Source organism: Drosophila obscura, unplaced genomic scaffold, assembly GCF_018151105.1.
Source record: "Drosophila obscura isolate BZ-5 IFL unplaced genomic scaffold, ASM1815110v1 contig_22, whole genome shotgun sequence".
Taxonomy (NCBI): domain Eukaryota; kingdom Metazoa; phylum Arthropoda; class Insecta; order Diptera; family Drosophilidae; genus Drosophila; species Drosophila obscura.
Genome location: NW_024542809.1, coordinates 111,942 through 132,413, shown reverse-complemented (window position 1 = coordinate 132,413; position 20,472 = coordinate 111,942). Strand labels below are relative to the sequence as shown.

Genomic DNA, 20,472 nt, shown 5'->3' with positions numbered 1-20,472 from the left:
TAAACCACTCATGCTGCCTACTCCATTGGTCCTCTTGCCTGCCTACCGGTCTCCCGGAATCCTTCCAAGCGAGTTTTCTCCCCCTACAACAGGCACCTCATACATATATGTATGAATAGATGTACTGCTGCTGAGATCCGTCGCCATTCCACAGGTGCAAGTACGTGCATATGTATGTGCACACAATCCGTCCCACACAACATAAAACGCCAATACAAGGAAAATATACATGTTTATTTGTTGCGCATATTACAATTATATCCACATAACATACATCGCTCACATCCATATGTATATATATATTTTCACCGGCTTATAAGCACCTTCACATCCATACATAATCGCACGGCTAAAACAAATTACACGATCATTAACTAACATCTGCCCGCATATATAAACTAACCCATTAAATATTTTATTTCCGATTGCGCCGGCGTACAATACATGCATACATAATACATAAATATGCAAATACGCATTCTTGGTGTTGTGTACATTTTATGTTGAGATCGATAGTCCAAGATCGATAAATGTATACAGGTTGGGGGTACTCGTGTTTTTGTTTTTGCCACCTTAGCACGGCTGCTGCCGCTCATGTGATTAATAATTATAATTGATCGCTGTTGTTATTAAATAGTGATGATTGTTGAGGACTATTAATTTATCATTAATAATTATATTTTGCTTGGTAATTAATAAATTTCCTTCCGACAACAAAATCACCCAACGAGTGCGCAACTAAATATTATAATATTTAAATTCCTCTGACTTACGTGTGCGACGAGTATTAGTCCAACTTCAACGTCCGCCTGTGCACTCTTCCCTCCGTGTACCACAGGAATTGCGAACTCTTCCCATAGCAGATCCATCAGCTTAGTATGCCTTCTGGTGGAAAGAGAGTCAGCAAAAAACTAAAGCGTGTAAGCTCGCAGAGTGACGCCAAGCCGCCCAGCTCTTCCGCAGCAGTTACTACACCCACGTCGTCGCGTTCGCCCTCACGCCCGCAAGGTCCGACCACTTCCAAGGTCTGCCCCTCCATATTCGACACCCTCTTGTGTCCCTCACCATCCACGTGCACGGTTCCAGGAACAATGGCCCAATCTGCCGCCAGCTCTGCACGGTCTAGGTTTGTTTTGGCTACAGGCCGGCTCACTCACTTTGACCAGAAACTTAATGCTCCTGATGCGCGCACCCCAACCATCTCTCTTTCTCAAGTCCGCCGGGAACAGATCCGAGGCATGTGGTTGGAGGTCGAATCGGAGTATCGAGCCTGTTCTGCACTTCTAGCAACAGAGGATCCGGATGGTCAAGTTGAGGTCCAAGACATATACGATGAATGTTACGCGGTGTACGAGCAAAGTTTAGCTGAACTCAACGACCATCTCCAGCCCCCAACTGTCATTCCCGACCGCGCAACCAGCCGTCCAGGTGCAAATGTCCAACGGTTGCCGCCTTCCCCCATGCGACACGGAGGTTTTCAGTGGAGACTACCAGCAGTGGCCCACGTTCCGAGACCTATTCACCGCCATCTACATAAACAACGCCAGGTTGACTCCGGTGGAGAAATTATACCACCTCAACCAGAAAACGAGCGGTGAAGCCCACGACATAGTTGCACTGGCCCCGCTTACGAATGATGGGTTTGAATCTGCCTGGAACCACCTTCGTGAGCGTTTCCAAAATAAACGGCTGATACTCAAGGCCCAGTTGAAGATCCTTTTCAGCTTGCCTTCCATCCGATCGGAATCTGGAGCCGCCTTAAAGGAGCTCCAGAGGTCTGTCCACAAGTGCCTCACGACCCTTCAGCACTCCGAGGTGTCCACCGACAGCTGCTTTGCAGATGGCGTGCTGGTGTACCTCATTACCGCGAAGTTACCAAAGGCGACCGTGGAGCTTTGGGAACAATCGGTTCCGAATAAATTCGAGGTTCCGACTTGGCGCGCCATGAACAAGTTCTTAGAGGAGAGATACCTCTCTCTCGAGGCGACCGAGGACGGTCATCCAGGCATCGAGCCGCACTACAATTCCCGTACGAGCCTTCCCACTCCTGCACCTCGACGAGTGAACTCCTTTGAGGGGAGAATCTCCAACAAGGCGCGCACTTGCGACCTCTGTTCCAGGAGCTACCATCCTGTGCGATCATGCCCAGAATTTCTTCGCCTGACCGTACAGGAACGGTCAAGCTACATTCAGCAGAAACAACTCTGCTTAAACTGCTTCGCGCGAGGACACCAACTCCGGGACTGCACCAGCGCGTACAACTGCAGTACGTGCAGTGGACGACACCACACCCTCCTTCATCGGGGCGAGCAGACTCCGAGTGGCTCCAACGATGCTCCCAGTCCTCACACCACACAAGCCCCTACCACCATACAGTCCACTTCCTCTTCTCTTCCTTCGTCCAACGACTCAGCCCGTGTCCAGAGCTATTGCGCTACAAATGTACACCAGGTGCTACTGGGCACAGCAATAGTGGACATTTGTCATGCCGGCACAAGATACAAGGCTAGAGCCCTGATCGACTCCGGATCTGAGGCCACCTTTATTACTGAGCGGATGTTCAAAATCATTCGGCCCCCCTTCCAAGCCGTCCAGGCTCAAGTCTCTGGTTTGAGTCAAACGGTAGCGGCCAAGGCCCAGAAACTCTGCCACTTCACGATCGGCTCCGCCTTAAGGCCCGGCCTCCAGGTTGAGACCACGGCGTACGTTCTTCCGCAATTGGCGGGTAACCTCCCGTCATACCCTGTACCGCAGAACTACATGACAGACCTTCCTAAACTCCATTTAGCGGATCCCTCCTTTCATCGCAGCGCGCAGATAGACGTGCTCATAGGCGCTGATATCCTTCCATCCATCCTTTTAAGCGGCTTCCGGTCCAACATTTGTGGCTCGCTCTTGGGCCAAGAGACTATCTTCGGATGGGTCCTATCCGGTCCTGTCGCAGCTGACTCGTCTCGAATCATCTCTTCCTTCACCACGAAGATCTCGGTCAGCTCTGACGTCCGACTCGAGAAACTTCTCACAAGGTTTTGGGAGGTGGAGGACCTTCCAGGGAGACCTACGAGCGAGTCAGACTCCATTTGCGAGGAAAATTTTCTCCAGACCACGCAGCGAGCTCCCGACGGGAGATACATCGTCACTCTTCCATTCAAATGTCCGGAAAAGATAGACTTGGGCTACTCGAGGCCTTCGGCCCACGCCCAGTTTCTGAGAAACGAGCAGCGTCTGCAGCGAAACTTGCCTCTCAAGAAGCAGTACGACGATGTCATTCACGAATATTTAGAGCTAGGCCACATGAAACAGGTTCCACCTAGTCATGACTCCGGCCACTTCTATCTTCCACACCATGCCGTTTTCAAGCCAGAAAGCACAACGACCAAGGTGCGCGTGGTCTTCAACGCGTCCAGCCCGTCCTCGAACGGAAGAAGCCTTAATGACGTATTGCATTCAGGGCCAGTCCTTCAGTCCGACTTGACCACGCAAATCCTTAAGTGGCGCGTATTCCGTTACGTTTTCAACGCCGACATCAATAAGATGTATCGGCAGATCCTCGTGGCGCCACAACACACTCCCTACCAACGGATAATCTTTCGCAATCCTAACGGGGACGTTTGCGACTATGAACTCGATACGGTCACCTTCGGAGTCAACTGCGCGCCATATCTCGCCATTCGCGTCCTAAGGCAACTTGCACAGGAAGTGCATCCTCGGTTCCCAATGGCAAGCGACATCCTGGCCAATTACATGTACGTAGACGACGTTCTAGCTGGTGCACATACCCAGCCTCAGGCAATTTCCGCCATCGCCGAGTTGCGAGAAGCACTCGATTCCGCCGGCTTTCCACTCCGAAAATGGACCGCAAATCAGAAGGGCGTGCTGAGCGACATCCCTCGCGAGCACTTACTGCGAGCTGATTTCCTCGAGCTCGAAGAAAGCAGTATCGCAAAGACCTTGGGTATCCGATGGCAAGCGAGTGCCGACGAGTTTTTCTTTGTCCCTCCCGAATTAATCCATCGGGAATCCTGCACGAAACGCAATGTGTTGTCCCAGATTGCGAAGCTGTTTGATCCAGCGGGATGGCTTGCCCCCTTTGTCATCCAAGCTAAGATGTTCATGCAGGAGGTGTGGTTACGAGAGTTAGGTTGGGACGAGGACCTTCCTGGCGATCTGCGTCAAACGTGGGAGACCTTCCTGCAGAGTTTTCCGGCCATCCAGCAGATCCACATACCAAGGTGGATCCACGTCTGTCCGACTGCCAAGGTGCAGATTCATGGCTTCTGCGACGCGTCTCAGCGTGCCTATGGTGCGGCGATCTACGTCCGAGTGGAGCGGCCGAATGGCATATTCTGCTCTCTCCTGACAGCTAAGACTCGCGTGGCCCCCGTGAGGACGATATCCTTGCCTCGACTTGAGCTGTGCGGAGCGGTTCTTCTGGCAGAATTGTCCGCTGCCATCCTTCCACAGATGCCGCTAGACAGTAGCCAGGTATCCTTCTGGACCGACTCTACCATTGTGCTGGCCTGGCTGCACAAACCAGCGTGCGAATGGACCACGTTCGTGGGCAATCGAGTCGCCAAGATAGCGCGCTGCAACTCCGGCGAGCTGTGGAGTCATGTTCGATCGGAAGACAATCCTGCCGACCTAGCCAGCCGAGGTATAGGACCCATCGACCTCGCGGGGAACGACATGTGGTGGCATGGTCCTGCGTGGCTGCGTCTTCCGCAGTCACAGTGGCCGTGTCCACTGGACCCATTCCCGGAGACTGACTTGGAGAAGCGAGCAGTCAAGGTGCTGCATACAAGTAGCACATCCTCTGACATCCTCAGCCGATTCTCGGATCTCGGGCGAGCTTTGCGCGTGCTTACCTATGTGCAGCGATTCATCCAACGATGCAGAGGAGGGTCAGTCCACAATTCCAACGAGGTAAGCGGGGCAGAGATAGCGGCCGCACTGCAAGCCGTTACCATCGCAACGCAGGGCATGCACTATGCGGACGAACATCGGTGCCTTACAACCAAACGTCCTCTCCCCTGCATCGAGTTCCCTACGGAATCTCAATCCATTCATTGACCAGAACGGTGTCATGCGAGCATGTGGCCGAGTCCAAGCCTCCGCTTCCATGTCCTACAACGAGAAACATCCAATCCTACTGCCACCCGCATCCCTCCTCGTTCGCCTGCTGGTGCGCTTCACTCATCACATAGTCCTCCATGGTGGGAACCAGCTGGTCATTCGCCTTCTCCGTGCAACTTACTGGATCCCTCGACTACGTCACGTAGTGAAGGCGGTGATCCAATCCTGTAAGGTATGCGTAATCCATCGCAAGCGACTCCAGACCCAGTTAATGGGGGACCTCCCGTCCACAAGAGTCACATTCTCCAGACCATTCACATACACCGGAGTCGACTTTGCCGGTCCCTTCGACGTCAAGAGCTTCATCGGGCGCGCATGCCGCATAACCAAAGGTTATGTGTGCGTGTTCGTGTGTTTCACCACGAAAGCCATCCACCTAGAGGCCACTTCCGACCTATCCACTGACACCTTCCTAGCCGCTTTCGCTCGTTTTGTCGCGAGACGAGGGTGTCCTCACGAGGTCCAATCCGACAACGGCAGGAATTTCGTCGGCGCATCTCGTGCTCTGGCTGTAGATCTTCTCGAAGCCATCCGAACGCGGACTTCTGCGGTATACAGTCAGCAGGGCTTATCGTGGCGGTTCATCCCTCCGGGAGCCCCACACATGGGTGGCCTTTGGGAAGCAGGCGTGAAGAGTTTCAAGACTCTGTTCCAACGGTCGATGTGTACAGCCAAATATACACTGGAGGAGTTCGCCACCTTACTCTCCAAAATTGAGGCCTGCCTTAACTCTCGACCGATCTCTCCTATGTCCGAGGACCCGAATGACCCGCTAGCTCTAAGCCCAGGTCACTTCCTGATCGGCGGGCCGCTACTCTCCGTGGCGGAGCCTGAAATAAAAGAGAGCGCCTCCTCCATCCTGAACCGCTGGCAACATCTCCAGGCTCTAAACCAGCAATTCTGTTCGCGCTGGAAGACGGAGTACCTACGAGAGTTGCACAAGCGAACCAAATGGCAGCATCCAACAAGAGACCTAGAGGTGGGAGACCTCGTTGTTATCAAGGAGGATAACATCCCCTCTCACGAATGGCGTCTCGGACGGGTACAAAAAACGTACCCTGGGCCCGATGATAAGGTCCGTGTGATAGACCTTAACACTGTCCGAGGCCTTATCAAAAGACCGATTACTAAGGTCGTCCTGCTGCCTATGGAGTCGGAGATCCAGTCCATCTACTCCCGCGTACTACCCGATCCATAAGTATCCGCCTTCTTATCCTTAGGCTTAAGCACAACTCGTCCGTACAACTCTCCTGCACATCATTACTAATCCTCACTTCCGATTTCCGCAGCCACGGTCTCATGATGGCACCCCAGCAGCCCACACGCACCCAACGCAGAAGCACCGAGGGCCAAGCTCACGACAGCAGACGTACCCGAGGTACTATGTCCTACCGTTGCCGAGTCTGCCGAGGCGTCCATCCTCTTAGGAAGTGCGGGCGGTTCCTGCGGCTAAGCGCTGAAAAGCGGTTGCGGGCGGCACTCATCAATCAGTACTGCCCCAACTGCCTAGCCCATGAGCACTCGGGACGCGACTGCCGCAGCGGAGACCGGTGTCGGCATTGCCACAAACACCACCACACCCTCCTGCATATCCCGGACACAACTCGTCGTCGCCCCACATCCGTCACACCATCCTCACCAGCTGGACCTCGAGCTCCGACGACGGCATCCTCCGCCTCCCGCCGACCACGAACGCGGGACACAGCGACTGATCGACGGGCTACTTCTCCGAGGACTTCGGCATCCTCCTCCAGCCGACCTCCGACTCTGACCACACTGCTGCAGCACCGCAACCCGCAGGTACTACCGACCGCAAGCGTCACCGTCGACAACGGGACCACCACCTATGAGACCCGGGCGTTGATCGACCCCTGCCGCCCCATGTCAGCGATCAACGCGTCGCTGGCCAAGGCCTTCCATTTGCGCACGTCCATGATCGGGGATGAAGAAGCCTGTGCAGCAGTGCTCCGGTCACCGATGTCCCCGGACTTCCAGTTGGAGGTCGTGTTCCAGGTGGACCCGAAGCTGCATCTGCGAACTCCCTCCGCGTCCATCAGTGATCGCATACGGAGCAAATTCGATCACCTAACGTTGGCAGACGACAACTTTCATCGCCCGGCCACTGTGGCTCTCATTCTGGGAGCGGACGTGTATGGTGACATCATCCGCGATGGAATGCTGCCGAGTGCCGAGGGGCTCCCTGTTGCACAGCACACCGTCTTCGGGTGGACGCTGTCGGGCGGGTGCCGGCCGTAAAGCATTTCTGTAGCATTGGACTCCCCATAAGTTGCAATACATTGCAAAGGGGGGCGGGATGTTGGCGTTCGACCCCCAGCGTTCCCAACCAATCACTAAGCCACGGCCTCACCGGGTTTTTATATACCTTGCGGGGGAGTTGGAGAAGATGGAGGGACCACAAAAAAATGTAAAAGTCATTCTGGGAATAAAACGTATCTTGCATAGACATACTTGTGTTCTTTTTTCTAACGATTTCCCCCGAGATCGCCCACGTCGCCCTCTGGACTCCCCCCGAAGCCTGCGTGCACCTTCACCCTTTTTTAGCATCTCAAAATAGGTGTCCATATTATAAAAAACTATTAGATTCAAAAAGCTGCATGTTTTGGTTTATCAACCTTGGGTGATGCGTTAGAAAATTGACAACTTAATATAAATAACAACATGGCCATTATAAACCCGAGTTTTGACATTCTCGATGAATTTCTAGTCTGCCTTTTTTGCTGGAGCTCTTCAGTGTCAGCCTCAACCTTGGCGACAGACTTAATTCCGTCTAAGGGACAAATTTTACTGATGGGTCTAGTGATAAATCCATCTTGCAATTTTACCTCTACCACTCTGACCTTTTCATCTTTGCCTTTATGGATTTTTTCCACCTTTCCTATTGGCCATCTGGCTGGATGACAATTCTCATCTTTTAAGAGGACAATTTGTCCTTCTTCTATATTAGGACTTTCCCTCTTCCATTTGTGCCTCTGCTGAAGAGTATGCAAATACTCCTCTTTCCACTTCACCCAGAAATCTCTTTTTATCTTTTGGATTAGTTTCCACCTATCTAGATTTCCAATTTTTTCATCTGTCATTGGCTCTACTATATCTAATGGTGGTCTTCCAATCAAAAAATGACCTGGGGTAAGAACCTCTTGTTGATCAACTCCATTTTCTGCAGAATATAAAGGTCTTGAGTTCAAACATGCCTCTATTTGACACAAGAGCGTTGACATCTCTTCGTATGTTAGGCTGTTGTCCCCGATAACCCTTTTAAGATGATACTTCATGGATTTTACTCCAGCCTCCCAGATACCTCCGAAGTGAGGTCCTGCCGGGATAAAATGCCAATCAATTCTATCTTTTTCAAGTTGCGCAGCAATCATAGTATTTTCATGGATTGCTGTAACCACATCTTGATCTAACTTTCTTGAAGCTCCTACGAAATTTGTTCCGTTGTCGGAATAGATGTTGGCACATTTACCTCGTCTAGCGATAAATCTTCTAAGTGCTGCTAAAAATGCATCAGAAGTTAAATCACTGACCATTTCTAAATGTATGGCTTTGGTAGCCATACAAACAAATACAGCAATATATCCTTTATATGTCTTTTGCCCACGAGTTTTGGAACATTTGACGTAATAAGGACCTGCATAATCTATTCCAGTATTTAAGAACGGGTATGTCATTGTAACTCTGTATTGAGGCAAATTTCCCATTATTTGTTGAGCAGTCTTTTGTCTGTATCTTGCGCACTTTACGCATTCTCTTAAATATTTCTTTAACGAATTTCTGAGCCCGAAAATCCAATACTTTGTTTGGATATAATTACGCATTAAGTTTATGCCTCCATGTAAAGATTCTTTATGGGCATTTTTAATTATTAACCCTGATACGTGACATTTGTCTAAACTTATTGGATGTTTAACATCAAATTCGGCGGCGGAGTTTTGCAATCTTCCACCCACTCGAAGTATTCCATCCGTGTCTAGAAACGGATTTAAAGACAAAATTCTGTTATTTGTCTTTATTTCTTTGTTGTTTTTTAGGCACTGTATTTCTAAACGGAACTGGTGTTCTTGCTGTTTCTTTATAACAACCTTTTCAGCTAGTTTTAACTCGCTTACTGAGAGAAAAGATTGATATGATTTATTCTTGGTTTTTATATGAACAAATCTAATTGTGTAAGCCACTATGCGTATTAGTTTTTTAATGCAGGAATACCTCTCTAGTAAATTGTAAATAGGATCGTCTATTTCGTTATTTATTAATGTGTTTATCAGCACAGCTTCCTCTATAGTTTGCTGTTGTGGCCACTGCTCCTTTGATTCAGCTAGCCATTTAGGACCTTTCCACCAAAGACCACAGTTAGTCAATTGGTTAGAACTAATTCCCCTAGATGCTAAGTCAGCTGGATTATCTTCGGACCTTACATGATTCCATTCAGTATTCGTCAATCTCCGAATGTCATCTGTTCTTCGTCTGATAAATTTGATCTTACTTTGGCCACTCTTAATCCATGCTAAAGTGATAGTTGAATCACTCCAAGCATAGATTTCTACCATATTGTCAAAGGATTCTTTTACTCTTTGAATTAATATACTAAGTAAATGAGCTGCACACAGCTCAAGTTTAGGGATGGTTTTTCTATTTTTAATTGGATTGACTCTACTTTTACTAGCTACTATAGTTACAGTATTTCCTATTTTAGCATACACTACTGCAGCATATGCTTTTTCCGAAGCGTCAGCAAACCCATGAAGTTGAATTATTGACAATTCTTTGGACTTTATCCACCTTGGGATTCGAATATTTTCTAAATTTATTAAATTCTCTTTGTAAGTTTCCCAGTCTTTCCTATCTTTTTTCGATAATTCCTGATCCCATTCACTTTTATTTATCCAAAGCCTTTGAATGAAAAGTTTTCCTATAATAGTCACGGGAGCCAGCCATCCTAAGGGATCATAGATTTTTGATAGTGTCGATAACACAACCCTTTAATTTGTTATTTTGGATGACCCGCAGCTTACATTGAACTTAAATAAATCTTTCTGGGGTTCCCATTTAAGTCCCAGGGTCTTAACACTTTCATTCTCAATAATACTAAGAACTTTATTGTCACCAGTGTCTTCCACCGTTTCTATTATTTCTGAATTGTTGGAAATCCATTTTCTTAAATTAAATCCAACTTTTAGTAGTTCGTTTGAAATTAATTTAACTAAATTTTTTGCGTCTTTTATAGAATACGCGCCAGTCATTAGGTCATCCATGTAGAAATCATTCCTAATTATTTCACTAATTTTTTTGTTCTGGCATTTGTCCGCTATATCCACTAGAACTCTGGTGGCCAAATATGGAGCAGATGCAGTACCATAAGTGACGGTTGTCAATTTATAATTTTTAATTTTTTCCACCGGAGAATTTCTCCATAAAATGTATTGATATTTTTGATCTTTTTCAATTATTTTTATTTGACGGTACATCTTTTCGATGTCCGCAGATACAACATATTCCCATTTTCTCCACTTAATAATGATATCAAAAATATCTTTTTGAACTCGTGGACCAATTCACATTATATCATTTAAGCTTTTATTATTAGTAGTTTTGGCTGAAGCGTCAAAAACTACTCTTAGCTTGGTCGTTAGGCTTGAATCTCTAATAACTGCCTGATGTGGTAAGAAATATTTACCTTCATTATTTACTTCGACCATATGTCCTAAATCCATATATTCATTCATGAATTTAGTATAGTCCACCTTAAGTTTTTGATTCTTTTCTAACTTTTTCTCCAAACTCATAAAACGAGCTATTGCTTGTTTCCTTGAATCTCCTAAGGTGACATCTTCTTTAAATGGAATTGACACAATGTATCGCCCATCTGAATCTTTCTTTGTTGTTCTTATGAAGTTGTTTTCACATAATTCAGATTCGATATCATTTTTGTCTTCTTCCTCCATTTCCCAATATCGATCCATATCTTTTAATTCGATAGTGGTTGCAACAATTGCCTCTTTTCCTTTCGACTTTTTACACCCAGAGACAATCCACCCGAAATCCGTTTTTTAACCTAAGAGCCCATTGATTTTAACAATTCCATTCTGTAGAATATGAGCGTATAAATCTGCCCCAATTATAAGGTCAACACGGCCAGGTTTATTAAAATCGGGGTCAGCTAATTTATACTTTTCCCATTTCGATTTGTCAACATTCACGGTGTTGACTGGAAGAGCCTTCATTAATTTTGGCAATATTATGGCTTCAACCTTTAAAATTTTTTGTAAATCTTCACTTTTAATTTGAAGATTTACTTTGTGCTTCGATATGCACTTCCCCCGTGGACGATACGCCACTGATCTCTGTTTGAGATCGAATTTTTTTTAATTTCAGAATCTGCGCAGATTCTTCTGAAATAATTGTACTTTGTGACCCACTGTCAATCAAAGCCCTCAATGTTTCACATTCTCCATTAGAAGATTTTATTTGAACACGCGCTGTAGCTAACAACGCTTGTTCCGACGTCATGCAAGTGTTAACTTTTTCACTTTTTTGATTGTTTACATAATTAATATGCAGCATGCTATGGTGATTTCTTTTGCACAGCGAACATGATGTTTCGCTAGTGCATTTTTTACTATGTGTGTGTTTTAGGCATTTAAAACACAGAAACGCTTTTTTAACTTTATCCATTCTTTCAGATGGATTTAAAGCCTTAAATTTGTGACATTGAAATATTGTGTGTCCCATACCTTTACAAATAGGACAACTATTAGCAGACAACTCTTTTATGTTGTTGCTAAATATTTTTTTAGCAGGTTTTTCCTCCTGAATCGAGCTTATCGAATTTAATCGTTGCTCGCAAAAATCCATGACGTCGGATAATTTTTGAATTTCCTTGTTTTTCTTAACATGGCTCTCATATAATTGCAGCCTCTTTATTTAATTTTCTGATAATTATATGTGCAAAGATTACATCAACCTCATCAGATAATTGTGCCTTTAATTTTATCATGTGAATTGACTCATTTATAGTGTCAATAAACATTCTTAACTGCCTAACTGAGTCCAAACTTAAATTTTGTAGCTCAAGAAGGCGGTTCAATTGATCGGAAAATATTTTCCTTTTATTTCATACCGCTTGGTTAACAATTCCCAAGCGGTCACATAATTTTCCCCTGAACCTAACAATAAGTGAGAAACTACATTTCTCGCTTCTCCCTTAAGTGAAATCTTAAGGTAATTAAATTTTAAGGTAGGACTTAGATCCTCTCTTAAATGAATAAGTTCGGTAAATAACTCATAAAACAGGTCCCAGTCTTTGGAGTCCCCAAAGAATGTGGGTACCTTAATTTTTGGAAGTGTTGGCAAATCATCAATTATCCTTAAGTTTTTTCTTCATGATTTTAGTTACAGTTAACACGTCAAATTCTAATTCATTTAAAACATCATCATACATATCAATAGATTCAATCATTTCGTCTTCTTTTATACCAACTACCTTTCTCCAATAAAACATTAACTTTTCTATCCTGAATTCGAAATTTTCCTTTTTTCCGTCATCTATAGCATTAAAAGTTTCATCTAAATACCTTTTTAACTGCTCTATTGATTTTGAAAGTTTGCTAACAGTTTTCGTATCATCCATATCGGAACCAGAAATCTTTTGCTTCTGTTCAGAACATGACGCTTTCTGTTCTTGTTCCATATCGACACTTTCACTCATCTGATTCTGACTATCCACTGTACTTTGTATTCTTCCTATTATACCCATCATAGCTGCATAGTGGTTTTTCTTAAAATAGTCGTGATCGACTACACCAATTTTTAAGAGCATATCGTTGTTATTCATACATTCTGCTGTCAACAATTTAACTTCTTTAACCTGCTCACTACTTAAAGTTTCAAATTCTTCTAATACCCTTATCATGGAAGTTATTTCTACCTGCCTTTTTATTAAGGCTATTGTCTCTTTGGACATCATGATGTTTTTTTTTTTGTTTTTTAATGTTAGGTATAAATATGTGAAAATTTTAAGTGTTAACTAATATTTATTTTACTTTATATATGTATAAATATATATATTTTTTTTAATCTTAAATGAAACTTAGCTGAAGAATCTGAGGTTGTAGTCGGAAGTCGATTCTGACTGCAGTTTGTAATCGAGGGGCTGCAGTTTGTAGTTGTTGCTGTAGTTTCTGTGGCTGCAGATTGAAGTCGTCGCTGTGGGGCTGCAGATCTTAGTTTTTTTTTTTTTCGGTGTTGCAGATGGTGTAGCTGTGGCTGCAATTTATTGTTACACTGTTTTCTTTTCTTTTTAACTTTGTTATTTTGGTGTTGGTTGATTTCTTTTCTGTCACTGATGATTTCATTTTCGTAGACGAATGATGATGACTTTTTCTTTTAATTTTTTTGTTGACGGGGTTCTCTGTAACTTCACTTTTATTTTAATTGCCGATTTCTCGACCACAATGTCACAATTTTTATACGATGTTTCGGCCTCGAATACGCCACTTGAACAATATTTGCACGGTAGCAAAATTATATTATTTTTAAATTTGTCGATTTCTCGATAAAAATTTCACAATTTTTCTTCGATGTTTCGGCCTCGAATACGCCACTTTAACAATATTTGCACGGTAGCAAAATCATATTATTTTTAAATTTGTCGATTTCTCGATCAAAATTTCACAATTTTTCTTCGATGTTTCGGCCTCGAATACGAAAAGACATCTACATTTGTTGAGTTCAATATTAAAACTGGATCTTTTTAAAATTGTATGAGATTAGGTAGCTCAACTGTGAAGCAAAACTAGGCTTAGGTCTAGTGCCAACGCGGTGGTATGTGTTTGTGTGTGAGCACACTGGAGCTCTGGTAACAAAATAAGATAACCCATGTGTGTACAATTGGGGTGACATCGGCGACCAACGCATCGCAGACATCTGTCAGCGTGGGACCTTTTTAAGAGATTTCTCGGCTGTGCACTTAAGAACTAGACAATTTATGAGTTTGTGTCTAAATATCAATTTACATTGGTGTACAAGTGCGGTCGTTAAATTGGTTATTATTACACTTAATGTTTTAGAGCATTCTAAACAAAAATCTCAAAAATTTAACTGAGTCGCCTAAGAGAAAGAAAGGTAACAACAGTCTGCCCACTGGTAACAATGGTGTTTTTCTTGCAGTTCCTAGATCTCCTCGACCCCCGATTCGTCCACCGTCTTTAATAGACTTTGGTGCTGTCGAACTTGGATGTAATGGGGCACCGACTGTGGCTTCTGCATCCGTCTCCTCAATAGCCGCCTCTCCAGTGCCTGTGTCTGACTGCGATGTCAGGCGGGAAGTCAATGACGATCCTGTCGCTGGAGCTCACTTCACTGGAACCCGCTCACGCTGCCGTCAGCATGGATGTGCGTTTACTTCCGTTTACCTCGGCATCCATCGTCAACTCAGAATATGGCCCATTATCAGCTGATTCTGACCTTTGGGTTGAATCTGCTCCACCGGTTCTACCTAATAGTTCTACCATCCCTCCTTCTATTCTAACTTCTGTCACACCACTAAAATCTATTTTCGTTTCTCGACTGATGGCATCGGCTACGGATGTCCTGGTCAGGGACTTTATATTTTCTAAGCTTGACATTGATGATTCCTCAGGTCTTGTTGTCACTAAATTTAACTTTAAAGTTAAACGGAATATATCTTCCTTCAAAATTCTTGTTCCTGACAAACATGACAGTAGTGTGCTCGACCCCTCTTTCTGGCTTCAACATACTATCTGTCATGTGTTTACCAATCGTCCCTCTAGCCTTGAACGTCGAGTGGGTGTCCTTCCAACTCCATCTCCGACTGCTTTAACTTCTGTCCGACCAGCTCCATCTCCGGCAGCATTACCCTCGGTCTCAAAAAAACTAATTTCTCCTCTTTCACTTAAGTTAACCCCTCAGAATGCTCGTGGCTTATGCAGAAAGCTAAACAAGCTATATACTGAGAGTGCATTGTAACGAACCATGGTTCTAGCCATGGCTCGTCACAAACGGCGGAGTGTCAGCGCATCCACGCTAGTCGGCAACAATCAACAATCAAACTGATATACACAGAGCCAACGAACCACGGTTCGCCACAAATAGCGGTGCGACAGGACATCCGGAAAATAAAATAGTCTTAAGCAACGCACGCAATTACTAAAATTAAGAACTCTCGATCAACAACTCTACCCATTCTGCATTATTTCGCAACCAGCGAAAAAAAAAACACGAAATTCTCGGTCACCCACTTCTTGGCGATATTTCGCAACCACTCGGCCTCGAAACATCGACAAAATTTAAGTATCTCCTCCCGCGATGCGGAGGTAGCAAAAGCCCAATTCCCAATTGCAGCCCGCACCTACTGCGATGCAACCTCAGCTAAACACTCTCATCAAAACACACTGACCCACTAAGCAATTGTCAATGAAGCACCCAATATTGTCACCCAATAATCAAAAGTTAGCAATAAGCAATTATTTTCGGGTCTCAGGTGCGATCGCCAACTGCATAAAACGGCCAAGATCAGCCGAAAGAGCAGGCAGTCCATCAGCCCGAATACAAGACACAGCAGTCCATCAGCCCGAACACGAGACACTGACTAAGCAATCCACCATCGCACCATACAACTACAAGCCAGAGTAACAACGTAAAAGAACTAAGTGAATGAAAAGTACTGAAAAAACCAAGAACAACCCAAACTCTCGCGTCATCATTTCTCCCTTGCCTACTGCCTTTCAAGCCAGCCCGACACCTGAAGTCACCTGCAATCTACAAATTTTCTTGTAGCGGACCCTGGACAGACTGATGCATACCTCAGCCTGAGATAGGACCTCACAGCATCTTTCGAGACTGATGTAATCTTCTTTTCTGAAACTTGGATCATCTCCTCTATTTATGACTCCGAGATTCTCATTCACAAATTTAATATATATAGGTATGATCGTCAATCTCATGGTGGCGGTGGCCTAATTGCTGTTCGTTCGGACATAGCTTCCCAAATCTTTCACGTCGAAGGACATAATAACATTGAAATTATTGTTGCTAACCTTTGCTGACACTCTTTATATCCTGCTACATTCCTCCATCCTCCGAATTCTCCACTTATATGCTTCACGTTTCCCATCTTCAGTCTGTTTCGTCCCAACTTAATGATTCTGATCGTCTTATTGTTCTTGGAGACTTTTACCTACCTAATATCTCATGGTCTCCTTCTGTAGACTCTAAACTGATGTTCCCATCTATTCAGCATAATTTTATTGATTCATTGTCGGATACATCGCTGGGTCAGGTTAATGCTATATCCAATAACTTGGGTAGGCTTCTTGATCTCGTGTTTTCTTCCGACATATCGAGAACCCTGGTCAGCAGAGGGTCTCCTCTATCTTTCCCAGAAGACCCTTATCATCCCATACTTGAAATTACCGTGCAGTTGCCCTCCTCTGATCCCATCAAATCTCCTGTAAAGCCACCGTCTATCTTTTGCATCAGGAAAGCAGATTGTACGATAGATCGATAGATAATTTCTCGATGACTTTCATGAAATTAGCCGGCTCAAATGAATTTTATTGTTCCTTGTTCAATATCTTTATTACCTATGTATCTTTAATTTCACCTTCGAGTCATGTTAGTTGCCCTATTTGGTTCACCCCGCGTTTGACAAACCTTCGGAATATTAAATCTCGCTTGTACAAAAGGTTCAAAAGAACTGGTTCGCAATCTGACTTCTCTAAGTATTCAATCGCTAAGCGTAAATTTCTTTTATGTAATAAAACATGTTTTAATGACTACCTGTCCAAATGTAGACTTAGCTTTAGGCGTGATCCCAAGCAATTTTTTAGGTTTGTCAACTCGAAACGTAACTCTTCCCAATTTCCGTCATCTTTTTCTTTTAACGGCATCCAGGCTGGCAGCTGCAGCGGTGAATTTTCGTTCTCGCTTTTGCTCGTCACCGTTGCTGACCGTCGTTGTTGGTGTGTTCTTGCGTTTGACGCGTTTAAGTCAAATCGTTCGCCAAGCGACGTGCTACCCTGTAATCGTCGGGTATATAGTTTTGGTGCAAAGGATCCAACTGTCAATTTGTCAAAGCGTGCCTCGAAATTCAATTGGTGTCTATCGGTCGGTCAGCCAGGCCCAGCATACACAAGCGCCAACACAGCTTAGACACACACACATGTGCATATGTTCACAGCTTCAGCGGTGAATTTTTCGTTTTCGCTTTCGCTTGTCACCGTTGCTGTTTGTTGTTGTTCTTGTGTGTTTGTGTTGGCACGCCTGCGTAAACATATCGCCAAGTGCCTCGATACCCTTTAATCGTCGGGTATATCGATTTTTCGCCTCATTTGGCATCGACACCCTAGGTCCGTCTTAAACAGATCGCCAATTGCCTCGATACCCTTTAATCGTCGGATATATCGATTTTTCGCCTCATTTGGCTTTAACACCCTAGGTCCGTATTAAACCGATCGCTAAGTGGTGCGATACCCTCTAGTCGCCGGGTATATATCTTTCGACCTAATTTGGGTACACCTTCCTGTTTCGACACTTTGCGCCGCAGCAAATAATATTATCGTGAGAACAGCCCTGATTAGTGATTCACTTAAGTATCGAGAGTCAAGATGAATCCCAAATCAGATCATAAGCCTATTCTTGAAGAGCTAAAAAAGAAGCTCAGCTCCCGTGTCAAAGGCATTCGCCGACTAGCGGACCGGCTGGAGGCTGGGGAGATTCCGCTGCAGTTGACAGAGCTCGAGTGCAGACTCGACGTACTGAAAGCAACTATAGCCAAGGCAAGCCAAGTTCAAGAATCAATCGAAGAAATAGATAGTGACGATGACTTTGGAGCCGAGTTGGAAGAACTCTCGATTGTAACCAAGGCAACCAGTGATACAATACCTTCAGTATCAGCTTCTGTAGCCCCAACTCGTGCTCGACTTCCGAAGTTAGCCCTGCCAAAGTTCAGCGGAAAATATTCGGAATTCAAAGGCTTCATTACTTTATTTGAGACTCTTGTTCACAATGACGAAAGCATTCCAGTTATCGAAAAGTTTAACCATTTGCTTTCATGCCTCTCTGGTGAAGCGTTGGGAACGGTAAGGGCGTTCCAAGTAACCGAGAGCAATTATGAGAAAGCCAGGGCTAGCTTAAAACGGGTCTATGATAACGAATGTCTGATCTTTATGAACCATATTGCTGCCCTATTTAGTCTTCCCAAAATGACCCAGCAATCTGCATCGTCCTTAAGGAACCTAATCGATACTTGAACAGAGTTGATCCTGTGACCAAACAAAAATGGGAAGAACAGCTCGATTATGAGAAGCTGCCGCTTTGGGCTGACTGCGAAAAAATGCTTAATCGCAGATATCAGCATCTTTTGGCCAAAGAATCGGCCAAACCAAAGCAGGAGCAGAAAGCTGTGCCAAGCAAGCCTCACAATCGGAGCTCATTCGCGTGGCTTACTGCGAATGCTAAAAACCAACAATGTAGTTACTGCAATGCAAAAGACCATTTGTTGACTACTTGCAGTCCATTTGCGCGGCTTGCAGTGATGCAAAGATTCGAGTTTGTCAAATCGGCATCGCTCTGCATCAACTGTCTGCAACAAGGACACACTGTGGTACGATGCAAAGCTGGCAAGTGTCGAATGTGTGGCCGCTCACATCATGCCTTATTGCATAGGTACACAGTTGTGGATAAAAGTTTAGCGTTACCATCACCCCCAGAGAATTCTTCTCCCCCTCCTAGTCAGAGTAACCCTTCCACTTCGCATGCACTCCATGCGACAGCTTTGGATAGAGTAATTCTGGCAACGTCGATCGTAAGCGTCCGAACTGAAAATGGAGAGTATGTTTTGGCCCGAGCACTGCTTGAATCTGGGTCACAAACTAACTTCATAACTGAGGACCTGGCACAGCGCTTACAGATCCGTAGGGAGCAGTCGTGCATCAACTTGCTTGGAATTGGAGAATCTAATTCACAAGTCAAGAAAAAGATACACACGGTGGTGAAGTCGCGAATCAACGGTAGTGAGTTCTCGGTCGATTTCTGGATTCTGAAGTCAATCTCGGGATACCACCCTGATCACGCACTTAATGTGAGTGACTGGAAAATCCCGAAGAACCTACCTCTTGCAGACCCATATTTCTACAAGCCACAAAGAATAGATATTGTTGGTCAAATTAGACAAGGTCCTGACTATCCAACTCTGCAAAAAACGTTTCTCGGTTGGATTGTGTCTGGAAGATACAGTCCAAAGGTGACTGTCACCCAGGAAGCGAGGAACTGTCTGAGTTGTCGAGAAGAGTCAGTGGTGTCTATCGACAACACACTACAAAAGTTTTGGTCACAAGAAGAATTGCCATCTTCTAAAAAGCCTTTAACTCCTGAACACAAGTTATGTGAGGAGCATTATAGAAAGACTACTCAAGTCTTGCCTTCAGGTCGGTTTGAAGTACGGCTGCCGTTTAAATCCGATCCAAATTGCTTAGGCAATTCCTTCGAGATTGCTAAACGGCGGTTTTTGTCGCTCGAAAGAAGATTGTCCCGCGACCCTGAGTTGAAGAAAATGTACTTGGAATTCACGGAAGAGTACCTCTCCTTAGGTCATATGTCGCCGACTGACAATACTTATCCTTGTGGCCTTGAATGAAATTCTGATGGTCGGACCGACTATTCAAGAGGAGTTATACTCAACGCTGCTTCGCTTCCGTCTGCACAGGTTCGCCCTGACTGCCGATGTAAAAAAGATGTATCGCCAAGTGATGGTGAATGAAGCGGACAGGCAGTTTCAGTTGATCGTGTGGAGAAGAGACCCATCTGAGTCCTTGAGAATATACCAGCTCAACACTGTAACATATGGGACTGGACCTGCCCCATTTTTGGCTATTCGGTGTTTGAAAAGGTTGAGTGAGTCTGCAAAGCTCTCATTCCCAAAGGCTGCTAAAGTTATCGGGTCCGACTTTTATGTCGATGATATGTTGACTAGTGCTGGTTGCGTGGAGGAGTTAAAGACAATTAAGTCTGATGTGGCTCAGGTTCTTCAAACCGCAGGGTTTTTTAGGTTTCAAATTGACAGTTCAGTCATGGGTCTCTGAGCGACAAAACGGAACATATTATCGGTGACATCAAAGCTGTTTGACCCCCTTGGTTTGTTAAGCCCCTTGGTAATCAAGGGAAAGATCCTACTGCAGGAGCTGTGGCTTAACAAACTAGATTGGGATGAGTCAATTCCAATGAATCTGGAAACATCTTGGAACTTTCTAAAAGAATCCTTGGGTCAGCTGGAGAAGATTGCCATACCTAGCTTTGTGCATA

General features: G+C 44.9%; 1 protein-coding gene and 1 long non-coding RNA gene across 2 annotated transcripts; one reads left to right on the top strand and one right to left on the bottom strand.

The window, feature by feature from the left end:
• Positions 1 to 213: 213 nt before the first annotated feature.
• LOC121404567 lies at positions 214 to 555 on the bottom strand. The gene is made up of 2 exons (XR_005968078.1): positions 404 to 555; positions 214 to 349 (listed from the first exon to the last, which is right to left on the bottom strand). It is a non-coding gene; the product is annotated as an uncharacterized LOC121404567 (long non-coding RNA).
• Positions 556 to 1,410: 855 nt separating this feature from the next.
• Positions 1,411 to 6,692, top strand: LOC121404566. The gene is made up of 2 exons (XM_041594224.1): positions 1,411 to 4,923; positions 6,423 to 6,692. Exons 1-2 carry the CDS (start codon positions 1,435 to 1,437, stop codon positions 6,558 to 6,560), a joined length of 3,627 nt encoding a protein of 1,208 aa, XP_041450158.1. The 5' UTR covers positions 1,411 to 1,434; the 3' UTR covers positions 6,561 to 6,692.
• Positions 6,693 to 20,472: the final 13,780 nt, after the last annotated feature.

Excerpts from the sequence above, each read along its gene's own strand:
- LOC121404566 (XM_041594224.1), top strand. The coding sequence starts at position 1,435 with ATGTCCAACGGTTGCCGCCTTCCCCCATGCGACACGGAGGTTTTCAGT. Across the intron at positions 4,924-6,422 it reads CAGTCCACAATTCCAACGAG|CCACGGTCTCATGATGGCAC; the intron begins GTAAGCGGGGCA and ends CGATTTCCGCAG.